Raw genomic sequence first — 22,736 nt, forward strand, 5'->3', positions numbered from 1 at the left:
TTTAATTGCATAATTTCTAATACTTCATATTCTCACTATCTTCATGAATTTCTGATACAACATCGCTAAAAATTTTGAAATCATGTAATATCCCTTGACTTTCAGCCATTTCCGCAATTGGATTCATTAGTGGGTACTTGAAACTTTTGCCACAAATTTGGTTCGCTATAAGATTATACTTTAGCCAAAAATTACACAAATTTTAGCCTAATACTTTTATAATGGCTTCATTTAGCTTTAAGCATTCAGATCTAAGCACCTTTTCAACTAATGAGTTTATTTTAAACGAACGCCTCTAACAGCTGTGACGCCTAAGCACATTACGGAAAATGTTCGTAATGCATACTTACACATAGATATTATATGTACGTGTATACATATATTCACAATAATAAATCCTCACAACGTGCAAAATTTGTGCCCACATGAGCGCACATTAAATTTTATCAACACATTTGAAGGCACAAACTGAAACAAAGGAAGCGACAGCAAATTTGACAGCGAGAAGCTTCAAAAAGTGGCAGAAAAACACAACAGGCGGTGCTGCCAAAAAAAGTTAATCGTTGCTCAAAATTGCGTGAAAGCACATGTGGGTGGTGAAAGGAAATTGAATAATTTTTTCTTTCTTTTCATTCTCATTTATTATTTCCTTTGCTCTGGTTGAAAGAGGCGCCAGTGCGTTAAAGGGAGGACAGATTTGAGCCGAAAGTTTTGTGAAGAGGGCTCTTAGTAGGCGAAGCAGACACTTCAGCCGCGAGTGGGTGCAGGCTCTTAAAAAGCGTCGAATACACTTTTCAAGTAATTTCTTACTCTGATAATAATAATAAAGCACTTAGGATGTTTTATTCTCTTTTTATTAGTGCGCAAACCAAATGGTGCACGCTTCGTTGGTGCAACACAAGTGAAAATGTGTGCGATTTTTTTTACATACTCCGCAATGCAAATTAATTTTAATTTTCCCGCAGTTAGGAGCGGTCATATATTGTGCGATTCGACCGACTAACTGACTGACTGGCGGGCAGACCAGCCGTCACTCAAACGATAAGCTGGCAACTGTTTTTGGCTGCTATTTTTAATTTGATGCCTCACTTGCCGCATTGCCACAAATGCTCACGCGCGCATTTATTGTGCCACACAAATAACGCCGCAGGTCATTTAAGCTCCACACAAATTTTGCTGGCAACAGAACGAACCTGCAACACACATGCAAAGGTTTCGAAGTTTTCCTCACGATTTGGTAATTCCCACCTGATTTGGCGCAACATAACCACACGCTCACACACACACACACACACACACATAGATTGCATATCGACGCAGCACACTTAAATGGCTTACACACGTGCGCATTTGTAGCACACAGAGCGTAATTTGTTTGCAACATGCACCATTCGTGCTGAAAATTGCATGCAACACAGTAGAGGCAGAGAAAAACGAAATAAATGAAAGCAATTGCCGCACAAAATACGAATGAAAAAAAAAGAAGAGCACACGAGTGGTAGAGAGGGATGAGGCAGGCAGGCAGGCGGGCAGGTGGACCAATGGACAACTCAATGAGCATGGGGAGCGTTGCGAGTGTGGGGAAGTGGCAGCCAAATGATTGCATGCCCAGCTAAAGTGTGTAATTGCAACGCATTTGTTTGCGCAGCAACAACACCAACAACAACATGTAAAGCTCGCATAAATACATTTGTAGCTAACAGCAGCGGCAACAGCACACAAAAAAAAACGCACAAACCGAATACGGAAACTTTGCAATAACAAGTTAAGGAAAAATCGGCGAAAATTTAGTGGCAATGCGCATTGCACACACACACACGTAGCATACCGCAAGCATGTGATAGCACCGCATTTTGGGCATTAGAATTGTGTTGCACACACAAATGCATGCACACATTTTGAGCATACAAATGTTGTTATTGAGGAAATAGTACGTTTGCTCCTTTGTGCCACATTTGAAATGCGACCACGTAGAAATCTAATTGATTGAGGTCATGCCACACACAAATGACCGACGGAATGAGCGCCCGATTTGTCCAGCTGGTTGTATAGCTGGTGGGGTATTGGCGCGCGCGCGCTCGTTGCATTCTCAGATGAATGCGCATCATTAACGTGAAAAAGTGCCATTTGGGATATTTGAAGGTGCTCACACATACACAGAGACATACCTACATAAGTATCATACGCAAAGCGCGACGATGACAACGATTTATGCTAAGTGAGTGAATCATCTGTGGGAAATTTTTGGCAGGCAGGAAACCGGTCATTAGATAGCCGCAAGTGATTGAATTGCGCTCTGGAGCGTGCAGCGAAATTCATTTTCAGAGGATATTGCTTGGGAATGAAAAGCGCATACAAGCCATACAAAAATCTGTCAAAGCTTCGTTTGCACCATAGGCAAACATTTTTATTTTAAGTACTAAAATTAATTTTTTTGTGCTAAATGTGTACTAAAAATGATTAATATTCACTTACGATATTCACTGAAATTGTTAAAACTTCGCTCACACCGTAAGAAGCAAATTTTCATTTTTAGTACTAAATTTTTTTTGTGTGCTAAAATTTTACTACAAATTGTTAATATCCGGTTGTGAAATTTATTAAAATTGTAAAAACATACGCTAAAACTCATCTCACGCTTTATGCAAAAAAATTTTGGTTTTTGTACTAAAATCTGTTGTGTGCAAACTGTGTACTAAAAATTGTTATTTATCAGTTTGAAAATTTATTAAAATTGTAAGAAAATCTGTTAAAACTTCGCTAACGCCTCAATGAAAAACGTTTTATTTTTAGTACTAATGATTATTATGTTGTGCTAAATGTGTACTAAAAACTGTTCATACTCAGTTCTGAAATTTACTACAATTCTTAAAATCTGTTGAAACTTCGCAAATTCTTAAGCAAAAGAATTTGCATTTTTAGTACTAAAGCTAATTTTTTTGTGCCAAATGTGTACTAAAATTGTTAAGATTCAGTTTTGAAATTCGCTAAAATCCGCAAAACCATCTGCTAAAACTGCTCGCCCGTAAAAAATGGTTTATTTTTTGTACCAAAGTTTATCCTTTTGTGCTAAATGTGTACTAAAAATGGTTAATATTCCATTTCGATATTTGCTAAAATGGGAAGAGATCTGATCAAACTCCGCTCACGTTTTAAGGCAAAACTTTTTATTTTTAGTACTAAAATTTTGTTTGCGCTAAATGTGTACCAATTGTTAAAATTCAGTTGTGAAATTCCCTAAAATCTGAATAACCGTCTGCTAAAACTGCTATCCCTTCTTAAAAAAACTGTTTATTTTCTCTACTAAAGTTTATTTTTTAGTGCTAAATATGTACTAAAAATTGTTAATATTCAGTTTTGAAATTTACTAAAACTGTAAAAAAATCTGCTATAACTCCGCTCATACCTTAGCAAAAACTTTTCATATATAGTGCTAAACTACAATAATTTTTTTTTGTACTAAATATGTACTAAAAATTGTTAATATTCAGTTTTGAAATTTATTAAAATCATATAAAAATATGTTTAAACTTCACTCACATCATAGACAACAACTTTTTAGTTTTAGTACTAAAGATTATTTTTTGTATCAAATTTTTTTAAATACTCAGCACACGAAATTCACTGAAATTGTAGAAATTATCTGTTGAAACTCCACTCACGCGTTAGGCAAACACTTTTCCTTTTTAGTACTACTAAAGTTTTTTTTAGTCTAAATTAACAAATGACTTTTTTAATACTTAGTTCATGTAGTTTACTAAAATTCTAAAAAACTCTTTAAATCTTAGCATTTTTACTTTTAGTACAAAATTAGTTTTGCTTGCCTTATGTGTACTAAAAGTGTTTAATACTGGTGTTTTGAAATTTACTAAAATTATGTTACTATTTTATTATTTATTTTAAGTAGAAACTTAAGTTTGTGTGTTAATTGGTACTAAATTTTCTAATTAGTAAAATTTCTGCCGACCTAAAAGTTTTAATTTTTACTTTTAGTGTACGAGATAATATTATTAATATTCAGTTCCTATCTCAAAACTGGTTTTATAGTTTTAGTACTAAAGTTTAATTTTATGTTCCAAAATACTACTAATAGCGCCTAGAAATTAAAACAAAATCGAAAGTTATATTCAACGATGGGTTTTTGAGCAAACAACCAAAATATTAATGCAAATGGTGGCACTAAAAATTTAGAACATTGGCTAGAACTATATTTAAATACAATTTTAATGGTTTTGCACTAAATGATGCTTTATAATATTTTTTTTATTAAAACACATTTCCTTCATTTTTGAAATTTTTTAAAATTTTAAAATTTTTAATTTATTTTTTTGTGGTGTGGCATTTTTGTCCATATTTTTAGGAAAAAAAATTATTAAGAAATAGTCGTATGATTCTTAACTTACGGCGTGCTTTTCATATAATAATATTTCTTATGCAGTGACAGAAACTAATTTCAAGTCATTAATTTAGAACATAATGCGTGTATTAATAGCATACTTTAAGGGGATGGGACATAGTTGATCTACATAGTCCATTAATAAATTAGCTGTCAATTGCACAAATGCAAATCATTCTTATCCACTTCGTAAAGCTCCATTCAATACGAACTTCAGAGAATGCAAAGCGAACTTCGACGTCGGCAAACACACACAAACAACTCCAAACAGAAAAAAGCGCGACTCTTAGAGCCATGAATGAGTGCCTCAAGAAATGAGAGTACAAAAAATGCAAGGATGCATGAAAAATTGAGCGAGTTCAGGCGCACAGTTCTACCACACATGCGAAGTACTCGACGCAAGAAACTTATAATTAAATTAAATTTAATTATAAGTTTGTGAGGCATAAAAACCAAGTGAAAGAAGCTGAAAACAGAGGAGACAAAACGAGTGGAGAAGCGAAACCGCGATGGTATTAAGAAAGGAGTAAGAGCAGTGCGATTTGCTGAACACTTTTTGCCGCCTTTCCAGCACTGAACCAGCGCTTTTTGCATCCAATTTTAATGCATTTACTTCTGCTACTACTTCTTTCCACGCTCGGCAATGGAAAGCAACGAAATTTTCAATTTGCATGAAAGCCACAAAAAAATAAAATAAAAGTGTGTAAGAAAATACTTACAACTCCTTAAAAGTTGGAGCCTTCTTTTCTTCATTCTGATAAGGAAAAGAAGAAACAAAAAGGAGCAACAAAAAGGAGCTGGTAGTGCGTCGGGAATTGTTATGCAAATGGGAGTAGCTGCAACCGAGCAACCGCAACAGCAAAAGTACTGGCAAAATAGTACCCAGATATCTACTTTTTTTTAAACTCTTTAGTAATACGGAAATGTACAGGCTTAAGAAGAAAAGGGTTAGTAAAAAGCGTGGTAGAAAAAACAGCTCCTAACTTCTTTCTCCGCATTTTCATACACACACACGCGCACCCTTACATAAATTCAATGCCTAGCATTTTAGGCAAATTGCATTGCGTACTGCCTTTTAGCGAGATGAACTGGTCGATTTTCCTTCGAAAAATCATCGAACAACAATAGCAAAACATGTATATTTTCCTTTTGAATGCAACCCTGCATCAATGAGTTGTTAGATTGTAAGACATACAATAAGAAATGTATGCGACTCTGCTTATGCTTGGCAGGCTCATTAAATCACTGCAAATAAACTTCTGGATTATACTCGTAACTAAAAGAGAGCAACTGGAAAGTTTTCAAGAGCTTCACTGAGTGGTCAATAACCTCTATTTCTGGAAGGTGGTGCTTTGCTAACTAATTTATTTGGATTATTGCTATGAAAGATTATTAGCATATAAAGGGTGGTTAAATTTCAAGGGCCGATGTTGAATGTGAACCAGACCTAAACATCAACGACACCGTTGGACATCTTTCTTTGGGATTATTTGAAAGAAAAGGTGTACGTCGATAAGCCAGCAACAATTCAAGAGCTGAAGGATGAGATAATTCGGCATATTAATGGCATAGAAGCTCAATTATGCCTCAGGAAAAATTTGGACCAACGGAGAGAGGTGTGCGGCCATTTGGCCGATATTTTGTTCCATATGTAATTGAGCTATACCAATATTATCATAATAAAAATAAATGACAATAATTTCCTAAAAAAATTGTATTTTATTCAAAATCAACACCGGCCCTTGAAACTTAACTACCCTTTATATTGACTTATTTTTCAAGCACCAATTCTTGGGTGTTTAGCTGAGTGCTTCCTCTTGTTAGTGGTGTGCCTCTTGATGTTTTGGAGGGATCCAGAATTTTATGCCGCCTCCGAATGCAAAATTGTTTTTTTGACGAGATTCTCCTGGCAGAAATACACTCGGAGACTTGCCATCGCCTGCATATTTGCTATGAAGTGTGAATAAAAAAATTTAAATTTTAAAATAATTCGATTAAGGTTTGCCTATCGCTTAAAGTAAAAAAAATTCCTTGTAGCTACTTATCAAAGAAGCCATTTTTTATTTTTTCCTATTTAATGCAGTATTTTCAATTTTTTTTCGGCAGGTTTAATTGCTTGGCAAAGAAAAATAAGAATTTAAAATTATTAACTAGGAATGGAATAAGTATAATATTTTTGGCTGCTGCATCACCTTTTACATTTCCAGGGATGCCTATTTGGCAAGATATTTTTTAGCGTAGGACAGACTGAGAAGCTGTCTCTACATATTAGGAATTTGCCCTTATTATTTGTTGCATACTCTGATGCTTGGAGGATAGCTAATTCCTCGGCAAAAAAAATGGAGCTACTCGGAGTCAGCCAACCATTGGATATTAGGCTTCCGTCATTCTCCACCACAGCAAAAGTTGTACTACGGTGAGTACTTGAACCATTGATGAAAGTCGTAACCCAACCCTTTAAGGACTGCGAGCGAATTATTTCGATAAAACTTTGTATAAAAACTACCGCATTTGTGTTAAGTTTACGGAGAGCATGAAGGTCGACATTTATTGATGCAGAAAGGAGTTTCCAAGTACACTTACTACTAATACATAATTTTCCTTGCCTTTTTTATAGGTCAGTAGGGACTACACCCAGAGTATTGCCCCCAAGCATTGATATCGACTGTTGAAGGATCTTTTGACTAAGTATAAAAACTAGCATCATCAGCATAAATAAGGAAATTTTAAACTGTATTTAATAATTTTTTTATAAAAAAAAATTAGTTTACGCCAAATTAATTACCGTTCTCTTTTTAAATTATAATTATAATTAGAAGAAAACTTATTAATTAAAGAAAAATATTTTTTTTTTACTTTTACAAAAAATTTAAAACTTTACAAAAAAAAATTCTTAATAGTTTACACCTGAAATTAGGTGTTTTTATTTCATTAAAAATAAATATTAGTAAGTATAAATTTTTGTATGAAATTGAATTACATCTTTTATAAAGGGTGGTTAAGTTTCAAGGGCCGGTGTTGATTTTGAGTAAAATACAATTTTTTTAAGAAATTATTGGCATTTCTCTTTATTATGATAATACTGGTTTGGTTCAATTACGTGTGGGACAAAATATCGGCCAAATGGCCGCCGGCGGCACACCTCCATCCGGTAGTCCAAATGTTCGATGTCGTTGAGGCATAATTGAGGTTCTATGCCGTTAATGTGTCGAATTATCTCATTCTTTATCTCTTGAATTGTTGCTGGCTTATCGACGTATACCTTTTCTTTAAAATAATCCCAAAAAAATAAGGTGTCTAGGTGTGGTTCACATTCAACGATGGCCCTTGAAATTTACCCACCCTTTTAAATAAAAGGACATGAAATAATCTTAAATCAATTATAGTATTCAATTATTTTATTAAATTATATTTATGAATTTTCATTATAAAAAAACTATATTTTGAGTTCAGCTAAGCAAATTATTATTTTCAAGTCTTACCATTTCAATTTTGTTTCATTGCAACAAATATTGTAATATTTGTTTTAAGTTTTAAATAATCAAAGAAATTAAGTAAACATATTTTATTTGTATTAAGTTACGTTTTTTATTTATTTTTTTTTTTTTTGAACAAAATTTTTCAAACATTTCTCAAACTCGTTTACTAAAATTTGCTAATTTCGTGTTTTGAAAAAAAAAAAAAATGTTTTCGCTATTAATATTTTAAATAATAAAACCATATTAAAGAAATGCTTTTGCTTCAAACAAAGCTTCAAGTCAAATCTGACTTTTTTATAATTTTCTGTATTATCATTTTTTAATAACAATAGAAAAAAAAAGAGCAGTTAAACAAATTTTGCTTGCGATTTCTAAAATTCAGTAACTTTAAAAAGTGTGCCGGGCTATACTTTTTAATTATTATTATTACAAAAATATTCTTAATTTTTTTATTTATTTAATAAAATAAATAAAAATCAAAATTGCTGTTTAAATCAAAGACCAATATTGTTTAAATTTTCTTCTTTAAAAAGTTACCCATATTAATATTTTTAAGATAAATAAAACTAAAAATTGTTGTTTACAGGAAAGACCAGGGTTTTTTAAATTTTCTTCTTTAGAAATTACCTATCTCAACATTTTTAATATAAATTTATTAATATAAATTTTGTGTTTTTAATTAAATTTGTTTCACAATTAAAATTTGATTAACAAATAAATAAAAAAATTAAAAAATATTATATTCCTTTAAAAATGTTCCATTCATGCTTGGCACTTCAAGTGTCCCGTTCCTTCCTAATCGATCAGCCGTCTTGCCCTTGGCGCGCATCCTTGGCTTTGTATGTATGTCAGTATGGCATGAGGTGCCAAATCCAAGTACCGCTCGGTGCGAAAATGTGCAACCAAAGCACAGCTAAGCTTTTCTATTGGATTTACATGAATTGTGCCGAACGGTAGAAATCAGTAGATGGTTCTGTACTAACAAACTCTTAGCGCTTCAGGGTTTTTATTCCTAACTACTCCACTCACTCCTTTCCCCACTTCGGCGCTGTTTGCTATGCACAGCTTTTGAGTTTAGTTTAGCTCTATATTTTGCTTCTCTTTCAGCCTTTTACATTTCCTTTACACTTCCTGCATGCTGTCAGTCTTTTGCTTGCACATTCTTCCAGTCTTCTTTTCACCAGCCTCCCTGCCTTTTTCCACACTTTCCTTATAGCTCTTTTGCGCTACCAACAACTTAAAACTCTTCGCTCTTAGCGTTTTTAGTTTCGCCTCAGCCCTCGACTTAATGTTTTGCTATTCCTGCACTGAACTGCTGTCCAGCACGCCCGTTTATGCCATTCACCGAGCTACTGGCTGGCCTTGCGCTGCTTTTTGTAGGTGTTGTCCTTGCTCTCCTTGGCCACAACAATGCCACATGCAACCAACAACTAACAGCCACAAAGTCTTCAACACTACAAAAACCAGTGCAATCACCAAACACCTACACATTCCACCGCTTTGTGGTCTTACTACCATTTAATCACTCATACATACACGCACACATACATATTTCCTTATGCAAATTGTGCAATACACCAACCAATCTGAAGTTTATTTATTTCAACCATACTTTTGGCACATTTCTTCTACTTTCTCCCTAGTTTCTTGCATTATTACACTTTCGTGCGCTTGCGATAGCAGTAAACTCGCCATAACTGAATTTCTTGCAATGATCCCTTTTTGATTACTAACTCTTGCAATACACTTTTTTGCATGCCTTCAGCTTCTTTGCACGCAAAAGTTTATTTATTAAATTGAATTGCTTTCTTACTCTCAACTTTATCATGTTTTTGTTGTAATCTTTCATGTTTTTTACACACATATACACAGAAGAATTTTTTATTTACACAAAATTTTCTTTGTAGCTTTTACAATTTCCCCAAGTACCAGCAACATGTTCGGTATTCACATCTCAAGTATTTAAATGTAAAATTTTCCATTTGTTGCATCTGGCTTGTGGCGCTGCAAAGGGGTGCTATTTTAGATGATCAATTGCTTTCTGAGTTGGTTTTGGGAGTAAAAGGCTGGTAAATTAAATATTTTGATTGGAATTGCATTTAAATGAACTATCGAGCTATAAGATTGATGTAAAGAAATGAAAAATGTAGCAGCTCATTAGGAGAAATATTTCTAGAGAGAGGCGGAAATGTTACAGAAATTTACTTAATTTCACAATTATTATAGTAGAGTTCAATAAACTAATTAATTAACATTAACACAAAAATATTTTTATTTATTATTTAATATTTTTGCCGGAGAGGTCTGTTATTAGAACTGCAATTTTTAGTACACATTTTCCTGAAGTTTCATGCGAAAAGAATGGCTTGTTTGTCCTAATTTAAAAACCCGTGTTAGTTTTGGTTGTAAAAATTGTAGTAAACAAATTTTCTGGAATAGAACACGGTTTAGAACACATGTTAATTTTAGTACTAAAATTTTTAGCACTAAAATTTTAGTACTGAAATTTGTACAAATTTAAGAACACATTTTAGAACATGTTCTATTTTCAGTACAAATTTTTCTAAAATTTTTAGAACACAATTTGTTAGTATTCTACTAGTTCTAAGAAGAAAACATCTTTGTCATAAAATTTGACTGTTAAAGAGTAGGTGCCGACTGGTATTTATAGTTTTAGTACTAAACGTTTTTAAGTTTTTCCAACAAGCATGCTCTATTTTCAATAAGTCCTTTCGTAAAAAGAACTATAAAATATATTCACTAATCACATTTTTAGTACTAAATTTCCTCCACAGCATATTTCATCAATGCTTATTTTGTCAACTTAATAATAAAATATTATTTATGAGGCAGCAGAGCTTTTGAAAGTTTGTTGTACTAAATATGCAAGCATATTGAAAACGAAATTAGGAAAATAGTACTAAATCTCTTTCACATTTAAGTTTAAATAAATAATGGGTTAAATAATGAGCAGCATTTCAGTACAATTCTTTTGGTGAGAAGTATTCATTTTTCATTTTTTTCCATTTTTCGAGTAAAAGTACTTTCTTTGCGAGCAAGTTGGCTTTTGATAATTGTGAATTTTTTTAGTACTAAAATTTTTAGTACTAAAATTTTCAGCAGTTTTTTAGCACAAAATCAATTTTATCATAACTAATGTATCTGATGGTTAATATGCATATGCACAACCATATTTTGACATTGTTAATTTCTCTTCATATACCTAGATAATGTTTTTTCTTCTGGTATACATAATATGATAATTAGGTACAAGGCATGTTTAAAAAAGTTGTAGACACTTTGAAAATTAAGTGTGCCCAAAAAAATATATGGCATTAAAAAAGTTCGTTTTGTACTAAAAAAAATTTGTACTAGATTTGTAGTGCTAAATTTTTAGTTAAACATTTTTAGTACTAAATACAATTTTTAGTCCAAAAATATATGGTATAAAAAAATTTATTTTGTACTAAAAAAAATAGTACTAAATTTTTAGTACTCAACCTTCACTACTAAATATATAGTACTTAGTTTTTAGTTACACATTTTTAGTACAAATTTTTTAGTACCAAATTTCTAGTACTAAAAAATGTTTAGTGCTACATTTTTAATACTAAATTTTTAGTACTAAAAGTTTCTCGAACAAAAAATATTTTCTCAGCTATTAAAAACAATTTTAAATTATGTTTAATATTTACTAGTCAAATTATTTCTAAAATTTACTACTTTGCTACTCTTCTTTTTATACTAAATTTTCCGCAGTTTTTTGAACCAATTATATTTTACCACTACTTACTTCTCTAAATGTTTATTTGCTATACTTAGTAAGTAAATAAATACTAAATTTAAATAACTTAGAGACATTTTGGTAAACTACTGTTTTGCGAAAAATATGTGTTATAGAAAATTTATATAATAAATTTTAGCCAAAAATCGCTTTACTACTAAGTTTGCAAATTATAACAATTTCGTATATCAATACGCAATAATCTTTTTGGCACAAAAAGGATGGTGAGTACTAAAATTTCCTATAGAATTTCAAAAACTTCACAAAGTAGCCGTACTAAATTTAGAAGTCTTTGCTAACTGTGAAAGTTTGTATTTATACGCAAAATCAATCAACTTTTGCACTAAAAAAATGTATGTAAACATTTTTTATTTGACCACAGTGTGAGTAATATATTTGTTTTGGAAATCGCAAAGAAGAAAAAATTTGCTTCGGCGTGCTAAACAAAATACACATTTTTTGTTAGGCATAAGTCCACTTTTCGTATGAAAATTCGTATTGGGTAATTAAATAAAGTTTTGATTACTAATTTTAAGTTCATGTAAAATATGAGGCTTTTCAGAAGAAAGAAATATAAAATTATAAAGCATTAAAAAATAGTCTCATGCAAATGTTACATTAAAAAATCAATTCTGCTAGTAAATTTCCATCAAGCCACTTTCCTGTTAGATATCCTGTTCTATGAAATTAATTTTCTACTCAAACTGCTTCGCACTTTCACCTACAATTAATGATACGCCCGTACGATATCTGAGGAAACTGCAAAACGGTAACATTGCACTGAATATGCGGAAAAGACGCTAATGGCTGTCAGGAATGTGCGTGTGTGTAAGTACATGAGTATTTATTTACTCACACATACATAGTGTAACATATATGTATATCTCTAAATCGCTTAGTGAAGATTAATGATCACATCTTATTCACGACATTTGCATTAACATATCAACTTTTGCGGCGCTTTAACTCAATCCAAAGCGCGAATCGTCCCGCCCATCTCATAGACGCTGCCCGTACGAGCCAGCTATCCTGGCATGCCGCCAGCGGTGTGCGACTGACTAGAAATTAAACACATCGCTGACTTTTCAGACACACTGACAGACGCTTACGGAATGCGCTTGTCTAGCATCCATCGCTCACTGTTAACCCAATTTAGCGACTATGCTGAGCGTCGTGGAGTAGATAGACGACAGGGAGCAAGAAAAAAGTAAGCAACATCATTTATCTGCCTTTATAAAGGCAGGAATGAGTGCTAAAGACTGTGTGGCTAGAATATAGAGAGGCATCTGAACTGAACTGTTTTTGGGTTGAACGCGCGCATTAGCGCAAAATGTCAAATATGACAGCTCCACTGACAAGCGCCAACCGGTCAGGAAAGCAACAAAACAAATCAGGCAGGCATGCGACAGCGAAAACGACTGAGCGCATTAAGTAAATGGGTAAACAAGGCGGCACAAAAAAAAAACAAAAACGGACCATTGAAGCGTCTGCTGTTGGATAGCCTGTTAAAGAATACTTATTTAGTGAGCTGGCAAAGTTTAAAAGGTATCTGTGGTTTCCATATCACTGTAATTCAATGGAAACCAACATTAAGGTGATGACGGTCTCTGGGGCACTTAACACAATGCAAAGCTAATGGGTTTTTTGACTCCTCTGGCGAAAATCAACTGCCAGGGTAACTATGACAAGGGTACACAGCGGTTGATGCGCTGATAATTACTTCAAAAAGCAGAAGTTTACGGAAGGGGGTAGTAAGTGAGAGATATGAATAAAATGGGAAGGAAATGAGAAAAGCGTAATGAAATGATCATTTAGCGTGCACTTTTCAATTATGAATGAGGCATGATTTTTCACGGCAAATATGAACTTAGTTCTCGTGCAATGAATTCGCGATCCGTGCACCAGAATTTGGTAGTTGCAGATGGTCAAATATGGCTAGTCATGTTATTCACGGCATTGAATTTGTTACCTATATTATTACCTCATCTGAGCCTCAAATCCAAGTATAGTCCTTAATTTTCATAGATCACTTCGTCTGCTCGTTGGAACGAATTCAGATAGTTTGAGTAGAATGTCGTTCAATGCTTCAAATGCTGGCTGTGCTGGACGAATATCAGCGTCATATTCATAAAATAATCCCTATTAATTCGATACGCTTCCCTCGATTTGAACAGATCATTCCAATAAATAGTGGCGCATATCTACATGGAGCGACTTCTCGGCGTACTTTTTAACCTTGTGTTGGTTTACAGCTGATTTCAGACTTTTTTGGTGTAAATATTAAACTTTCATTATACGAGTACTACCTAAGAATCATTTCTAACCGTGAGGTAGGACAGTTCGGATGCGTTCAGCTAAATATCAGGAGAGTCATTAGAGAGTCTCCATAAGGCAAAATAAAAGCATCATAGATCCAACACTGTAAAGACCCGCTCTTGCGGGTAGGTTCTGATACATCACTAGATTTACTCTGTTGAAGTCTAATGACAGCGCGGACACCACTAAAGCTAGATTTTTTTGTGCGAACTTGCTTTCAAAAGCGATTCCACTAATTGATTTCATATTCTTTGATGGACGTTAGCGATGTGGTACTAAAAGTGCTACGATGTGGTAAAGGAAGTTTACACTAAACGGTATTTCCATATGACCACAGATCCAACAAATAGGAGGACGAGCTCGCCAAACACCCAAAATGGGAGTTTTCGAAGGCATTAGATATTCAATAACATCTTTTGGGCAGACCTCCATTTCAATAACACAGACCGATAATAATTGATTGACGCTCAGAACTCGAACTAGACAACAATTTTCCGTAGGCTCTCGATATCGAATACGAATTTAAACTCAGATTTAGCCAAAAAAATTTCAGCTTGATACAAAAAATCGAATCTGAATCGATCTGGGGTAAATCCAGAAGGTTACGTTTTGAAGATACTCCGACAAAAGTACGATTGTTTTTAGTTTTATTATTTATTAGAAATGTAATTATGAATAATTATAATACATTTTCTAATTTTATCATATCAACAGGGTTTGAAATTAGTTTCGCTGTCTTATTTATTTTGCTTTGGCTGAAAACTACAGCAAAAAAACTGCAGCTCCCACGACAAAAGCAAAGCAATACCAGAAAAAAAACCGAGGCTGTGCTATCGAATTGCTGAGAAAATTATCACAGTACGATAGTATATCAACAGCGATTCAGAAAAATTCTAAGCTTTGCTGTGGGTATTGCTACTTTAAATGCTGCCTTAGCCGCCAGTATCTTACTTTTGTGTTACATGGCGACCATAGATAGAGCAGGTAGTAAATCTCATAGCTTTTAATGGGTTGCAACGTTCAAAGTAATGTATGAAAGTATTTTTTAGAGTTCTGCTTTGCTGTGGTGCTGCTCTTCTCCAGCTAAAGACAGTGGATTTACATAAGTAAAAATTTGAAACTGTGCTTTGGCTTCGACTGTTGAAATGAGCGCTACATAGAGAAACCTAAATTGTATGCAGCCACATCATGTTTTTTAGAGCTGCTGCTGTTGTGCTGGCAGGTTTTCAAAGGTTGAATGCACTATCTCGAGAGAACTGATAAACGGGTGTGGGCAGAAAAAGCTTGAATACCTCTTCTCATAAGTGTATTTAAGTGACAATAGGGGCCGCCAATTCACGTGACATCAACATATTGAATTGGCGGCCCTGTAAAAATTGATTATGTAATGCTGAAGTTTCAGTGGTCATCAGGAAATCGCAAGTTTCTCCGTCATGGATTCCATATGTGTTACTCTAGATGCCCAAGAATGCGAGATTTCAAGATTGCGAAAACTATGAAGGTAGTTCTGCCTGTAACGTAACAATAAATAGGCAAGAAAGAGATTCAATTATTACGTCAGCAAATCTGCTAAGTCTGTCAAATTTACTGAGAGCAGAATATCGCTCCGCGGATGTCGCCACCTCCGTATTCTTTTCCCATGCTAGAAACTTATGTACTGGTACTTGTATAACTATTATCTCAATGTATGTTTATCTCTCTTCCTTTTTACAATAGCAAGTACCATGAGGACTCCTCCCAGCTACTCTCCATTTTTTAAAACTGATTCAGTATTTGGCGCATGTGCATCTAATCATCAGTCACATGTTTTTCAATAATTGCAAACTAGTAACTTATATAATTTTTGCATGCCGACATACATACATACATATGCACATACATACATATATACAATGTATACATTTGCAAGCATTTTTGTCGGCATTATAACTGTCGGCAAAGTTAATTAAAATGTAAATTTAATTAAATTGCATGCAATCATTTGTTAATGCCATTGATCTAAAGAATGTTTTTGCTATGCAAATGATTAATGGAAAGTACACGAATTTCTATTCCATAGGAATTCACTTCAAATGTGTGAAAAATAGGCTCATTTTTTTTGTGTAAATCTTTATAATTTATCTGCTGACTAATAATGACAGGCGGAATACTTTTATACCCTAACTTTGATCCGGCTTGTCTACTGACCCGAGATTGCAAAACTTTTAAGATAAGTGCCACCAGAAATGTATGAAGCTCTCTGTTGCTGTTGCTGTAGCTATTCACAAACCCATGCCCAGTGCAGTGGAGTCAAAAGTGATATGAAGAGTGGGCAAGTGAAAATGTAGTAATATCATGCGCGGAAACCTCACTTGCCGAATATGTATGGAGTAGGTCTGGGTCTATTCCGCATAGATAGGAGTTTAATCTGCTAATACAGGCGGGACGTAATTTTGTGAAAATAACCAACAAGCTGAAAGGCCTTCGTCTGCGATGGGTGGTGTTGGACTGCGATAACGACCACTCCGGACAGCGAGAGTTCATGAAGATGGGACAAGACTCTCTGTGAATGCCTTTAATAGCCTGGTTGCATGCTGTTGGGTCCCCTGGTTGCCATATGTAGCTCTACCTTACTTTCTTCTAGAAATGTAGCTACCGAAATAAGCAAAAAGTATAAGCAAATTAGTTTACAAGCAAAATTGCTCAATTGACCTTCAGTACAGTCCCTCTGTAACTCCACACAACAATTCCAAAGCTGCTGCCATAACTGGAGGCAACCGTTTGCTAATCATCCCAAAATAACCTAATCAGAACCGTGGTTACAGTCTTCTCGATCTCCTTTACGCCATCATTACGACTTTTTTTCAAGTGCAACTTCATTTTGACGGAAAACCAATAGTCACAGAGAGCAATATCGAGCCCATAGAGTGGGTGCGTCACAGTTGGAATGTCTTTTTCTGCCTGCACATTGAAATAAAAATAGCAACTGGTGCGCTGTCGTGCCGACGAGGTTATATGAAAAACCTACTAACAATGCCTTCAGTCCTGATATCATTGAGCGCTTCCCACACTTCTCAATAACTGATACCTTGTTGGCTTTTTTATGGACCTAGGAGTAATACACATATTTTCAGGTTTTATCTCCAGTGACGTTTTGGCTGAATAGGTGAGTTTGATGGTTCGAAGTATATTGAGTGCATGAAACGTCAATTTATAGAAAACAGTTTTCTCAAATGGTGTCCGTTCCTCGGACAAAGGAAAACCTCTGAGTCCATTTTTGACTTAAAAAAGCTTCACATAAAATCAATCTGCCGTCCAGAGTCCCTTTGTGGAACAGTCACAAGACTCGCCATACAAATTGGAGGATAAGCTCGGCAGTACACCTAGAAAAGTATTTACGTACCAATTCATGATCATCATTAACATCATCCAGCCGTTTGTGTTCACAGTTGAACATAGGCCTCCTCCATTGATTGCCAATTTTCTCTATCTTGTGATGTTTTTATCCAGTTAGTAGTTATTATTTTAATGCCATGAACGGTCTTCCAGTTTTCCTATTGTTTTCTCGTGGTCTCCATTCCAGGATTCTATATTATTTGGTCACCTGTTATCCGTAAATCACCACATAGCGCGCCGGCCCGTCTCCATTTCGCTTTAGCAACTCTTTCGATTACATCGGTACCACGCACCGCACCAATTATCCACGTATATGTATTACAGACTCAGCACAGTATCGTATGCAATAGCAAAGCAGTAGCTCCAATGATTCCATTCTAGTGATATGGATGCCTCAGTACAGATATGCCTGGAAAATATCGCTAAAATCATGAAACTCACCTAGGGGTAAAATCATGTGAGACTTACTCCATAACCCACGAACTGCAGATTAGCCAGAAAGCCATTTGGAACCACTTTAATATGACTATTTTGTGTGGAAATTAGAGATTGAAAATATTTTAACTCATAATTTTAGAATAATTTCACTTGCTGACCTTGCTCCACCGCTCTTCCGTTAACTTCAAAGTCTTTCTCTTTGCTTAATAATTTGTGTGCTCTATTTTTTATACGCGCCACGCTTCACAGATTTACGACACTGGGTGGTTTTTCAAACTTTTTCAAATTCTCTGTTTTTTATTAATAATTTACGCAATTTCCATGTTTTCACACTATCAGAGATTTTATTGAATCGTGAAATAAAGCTATAAATACCATGCGAGCTATGTTGTTGCTAAAAAGTGGAATATAAATTTATTTCTTCTTACATATGAAAATCACTCCACCCAGAATGCAGTTTTGTGTGCGCGCAATTGTGATATTTTGCACGCTGGGGAGCTTTGCCAAGGTAAATTAAAAGGAAATTTGCGAAAATGTGAATGAATAATTTATCATCTGCATCAAACTATTCTAGGCTGAGCAACCGTATACTGTGAAAAATGAAGACTTCGAACATTTTGACGGTACGAAGGAAACGATCTCCCATTGGGGTGAAATGAAAATTATCGGACGTCAACGTTTTATCAATGGCACTTTGAAATTCACGGAGGATATGGACAATGAACACTACAAATACTCAGTAGAGATCTTCACTTCGCCTCAAGGCGATGATCAGTTCAGGCGTTTGCCTATGGGCCTACCACCCACGAACATTTGTGATGTACTGAAAAATTTGTACACGAAACAGGTGCAGCCATCGCTTGTAGAGGGTGAAAATACAAATTTTCCCTATGTACCAGAGGATGAAGGACTGTGCCCCGTACCAAAAGGTGAATATTACGTAAAGGAGCTGGAGCTTAACACCGATTCTTGGCCAAATCAAATACCACATGGCCTTTTGAAGGCGGTATTCACATTTTTCAAAGACGAAATCAATGTGGGTGGCGGTGTTTTGTTGTTGAAAGTCGAAGAACGCAAGTGAGTTCAATTGAGTGTGGGAACTGAAGGCATAACGACTTGTATTAGGATTCAGAAATTTACTGGTGGTGGCGGTAATGTTTGAAAAATCTTTAAAATGAAAAAGCAAAAAAAAAAAATATAAATAAAAATTGTTGGCAGCAGACGATTAAGTATTTTTCGGTAATAAAAAATGTATTTGACTAACTAAAACTAATTTAACGAAACCACGAAACACTAAGTGATAGAAAACGTTTTTTCTAACAGAGTCGTCTCGCGGTAAGCCTCCGAGTGTATTCATAAAAAACCATCTGCCTTTCGGAGGCGGCATAAAATTGTGATCCCTCCATTTATGGAACAACATCACGACGCACACCAAAAATAAGAGGGGAGCTATACCTTGATCAAAAGGTTCTGGGAATATATTCACAAAATTCCAAATACGCGTTTATTCCTTAAAAGTGAAATTATTCACCTTTAACTGCAACGCACTTATGCCCGCGTAAGATCCAGCTTTCGGCACATTTCCGGAACTCCATTTTCTGTATAGTAGTGAGAGTCGTTTTCGATTTTTCTATTACTTCCTTTCAGCTGTTAAAACACGTTTCCCTTAGTGGCTTTTTGACTCTGTCAAACAGAAACAAATCGCAGGGAGCCATATCAGTTAAATTCGATGGCTGGTATTCGTTTCGTCTTGGCCAATGTGTCTAAAAGTGCGGTTCATTATGTTGTCATAGATATCGAGTTATGCTTATACACAATGCGAAACAGCTATAAAAGAGAGTGGGAATGGGAATTGATTTCTTCGTTCTCGTTTTTCATTTAGCTGCTGCAGGGTCTTATGAAACTTGTGATTAACTTTTTACATGTCTTCCAATTAGGATATTCGTTCTTCGAACATCCATAGTAGTAGATATTGTCTATTTTTCTCAGAGAGCAAGCATAGTACATATGCTTGATTTGATCGCGTCCGCTCGCAAATCTGGATCAGGAACTGACAATCCGTGAAGGCCATCTTTCCTTCTCAATCTAAGCAGTGAGCGGACGAAATGTGGGAGCACCCGTATGAACAACAGACGGCTATTGTTGCTGAAATCAAACATCTTCTTTTCTCTAAACAACAGCAGCTCTGTGTAATGTACAATTTAAATACAAAAAGCAAATAAAAATTGAATTTCATATATAAATCATTATCACTTTTACTCATGGAATATTTCTAGATGCATACGCATGCTGTTTATCCGTCTAATGTGGCAATAATACTGCCAGCTACTCGAACCACACTTTCAGTTCTGCCACTTCAGCCGCTGAGGGTATATTTTAGCGTATTGCTTGTCAAAGTGAAGTGACGCTGAGCTCACTGTTATTCGCTTCAATAGGCAAACAAGTGAGCATGAATGGATTCGTGTATATAAATGCATAGCGACGATGGAGAGAATAATGAGATGGCGCCTATCGTGGTTCCTTAACTTTGCTCTCAGCGAATTTGACAATGAGTGACGTGATTTTAGCACCAATATGGCCAGATTACCATTTTCGTAACTTGATTTAGCATTTTATTTTGTTATTTAGTCTCGGAGTTTTAGTTCTTTCGTCATGACATTTTTCTAGCCTGTTCTAATTAAAATGTAAGGTTTATAATTTTGTAAAATATACATTTTTTAAAAATTAGTTCAATAATTCACTTAATTTTATTTAACTTTACTTTTGTTTTAAGATCTGGTCACATTGCCCATGATTGCGGTTATTGTTGATGTTTATGAATATTCGTTTGTTTTTTGAAATGTGCGTTAATTAACCGAACGTTTTAGTGAATATTTACGCAAAAATAAGATAATTCGTGAAAGTGTATAGGTGAAAAATAAGGAAAAATGAAAAGTGCAGTGAAAAATTGTTATAGTAAAAATCGCAATAAAGCGTGTGGTATAAGCTCTTTTATATTTCCAAAGGATGAGGCGCTCTGCAAACAGTGGATGCATTTCTGCCGGCGAGAAAATGCCTTCAATCCCAAAACGAGCTTTATATGTATGAAGCATTTTACTAGTGATAGCATTGAAAACCAACTAAAGTTCGAAATGGGTTATGTATATAATGTGTTGTTGCTGTTGTTATTGTTGTTGTTGAGGTGGTTGAACATTTCTGAACTGAAAAGCTCCTAATTAGTGACCAGTACCGTTTTATTACCACTATCTCGTGTGATGATGATGTTCTTGCTTTTTTTTTTTGTTTTGTTTTTTTCTTTTTCCAAGTCAGATCTATTTTATGAGGTCCAAGTATAGCAGCAAATACTTTATCTCGATGTCTGAGATCTCCTTAATTTGCTGTAGGAAAGGCTTACCGAAGGATCGGAGTCGAGCCCTGGCTATTCCCGGACATTCACATAAATAGTAATCGCCCCTTCCGCTTGACAGCTTCTACAGATAGGATTGAAGGGTAGATTGAATCTAGCTGCTTGATCCCCTATTTTCCAATGTCCTGTAAGGGTTGCAGTGATACGTGAAATGTTTGGCCGAGAACATCCTAGCAGGTCATTCGTCCTTTGGATTTTGTATGACGGCCATGTGTTTTTTGTTGTAATATAAGTAGGTATTTGCTTCCATCTTCCTTTGGCTAAAGCATGATAGAGTGAAGCCATGGATGCTTTTAGTGTGTTCAGTGGGGTGGAGACTGCCACCGCCTCTGCTATGTCTAGTGTCAAACCCTTTCTTGCTAGCTCATCCGCTATCTCATTGCCCCGTATGAGTAATTTCAAGCCAATGGCTGAGCAGTTTCAGCTCCTTTCTACACTGTAGGACCAGTTTGGATTAAATGTAGTTGGAGTCTAAGGCCTTCATAACTGCTTGACTGTCTGAGAAGATCGTTACTCTTGCACCAACCTCCTTGTAGAGTTCTAGGGATTTGCATGCTTCTCTCCTCGCTAAAAGTTCTGCCTGGAACACGGTGGCATAATCAGGAAGGCGAATTGATTGATTGATAGGTTGAGTGGCTCCGAATGGAAGCCAGCTCCCACACCACAGTTCATCTTAGAACCATCGGTATAAATTTCGATATCGAGTCTTCCAATCACCTCTCCTTTGCTCCACTCGGCTCTCGGTGGAAAACGTACCGTAAGGCCTTTCTTAAAGTGGAGGTCGGGGACTGTGTAGTCTGATACGTTTTTGAGCAGCGAGGGTCCTTGAAGGGGGATCTTACGGTGACCGTACGACCTTGTTGTCCAGCTTCCTATGTCTCTGAGTCTCACCGCGCTGCAAGTAGCTATTGTTTTAATGTGTAAATCTAATGGCAATAGATGTGTTAGTACATTGAGCGCTTCAGTAGGACTGGTGCTAAGCGCTCCTGTAGTTAAGATACACGCTGTTCTTTGTATCTTGTTCAGCTTAGTTTTGTTGTATTTCCTTTCTGTTGCAGGCCACCAAACCAGTGCCGCATATGTTAGTATTGGCCTTACAATGGCTGTGTAGGACCAATTGGATAATTTTGATTGGAGACCCCATTTTTTCCCCAACATTCTCTTACACGTGTAAAGTGCTATATTCGCTTTCTTTACTCTGTTCTCCCCTGGACTTCCAGCTGAGTTTGGAGTCCAGGATAACCCCTAGGTATTTTGCCTTTTTGGTTAGCGTGAGGCTGAGGCCGTTTAGTTTTGGGAGATTAAAGTATGGCACCTTGGTTTATAATGTGTAGTTTTTAAAATAATTGAGTTCAATATGGTTTTTTCCAACGCCTTAGGATTTGCTAAAAATCGCCTTTTGAAGCGTGGTGCTGTGCCCACTATTTACACAGAGGATGTGGGTCCTCAGTATGCCGAAAACGTTAAAGATGAAGAAAATAATAAAATCGTTGGCGAGTTACTTCAGCAAAGTGTCGCAGCCTGTCTGTCGCAGCCAACATT

At 35.4% G+C, this 22,736-nt stretch overlaps 1 protein-coding gene across 1 annotated transcript; it reads left to right on the top strand.

Annotated features, from left to right (window-relative positions):
- Window positions 1–18,204: 18,204 nt before the first annotated feature.
- On the top strand, window positions 18,205–19,057 carry LOC128866742 (uncharacterized). Its single transcript, XM_054107707.1, has 2 exons — window positions 18,205–18,296; window positions 18,363–19,057. Exons 1-2 carry the CDS (start codon window positions 18,219–18,221, stop codon window positions 18,867–18,869), a joined length of 585 nt encoding a protein of 194 aa, XP_053963682.1. The 5' UTR covers window positions 18,205–18,218; the 3' UTR covers window positions 18,870–19,057.
- The last annotated feature ends 3,679 nt before the right edge of the window (window positions 19,058–22,736 follow it).

Source organism: Anastrepha ludens, chromosome 6 (genome assembly GCF_028408465.1).
Source record: "Anastrepha ludens isolate Willacy chromosome 6, idAnaLude1.1, whole genome shotgun sequence".
NCBI lineage: Eukaryota > Metazoa > Arthropoda > Insecta > Diptera > Tephritidae > Anastrepha > Anastrepha ludens.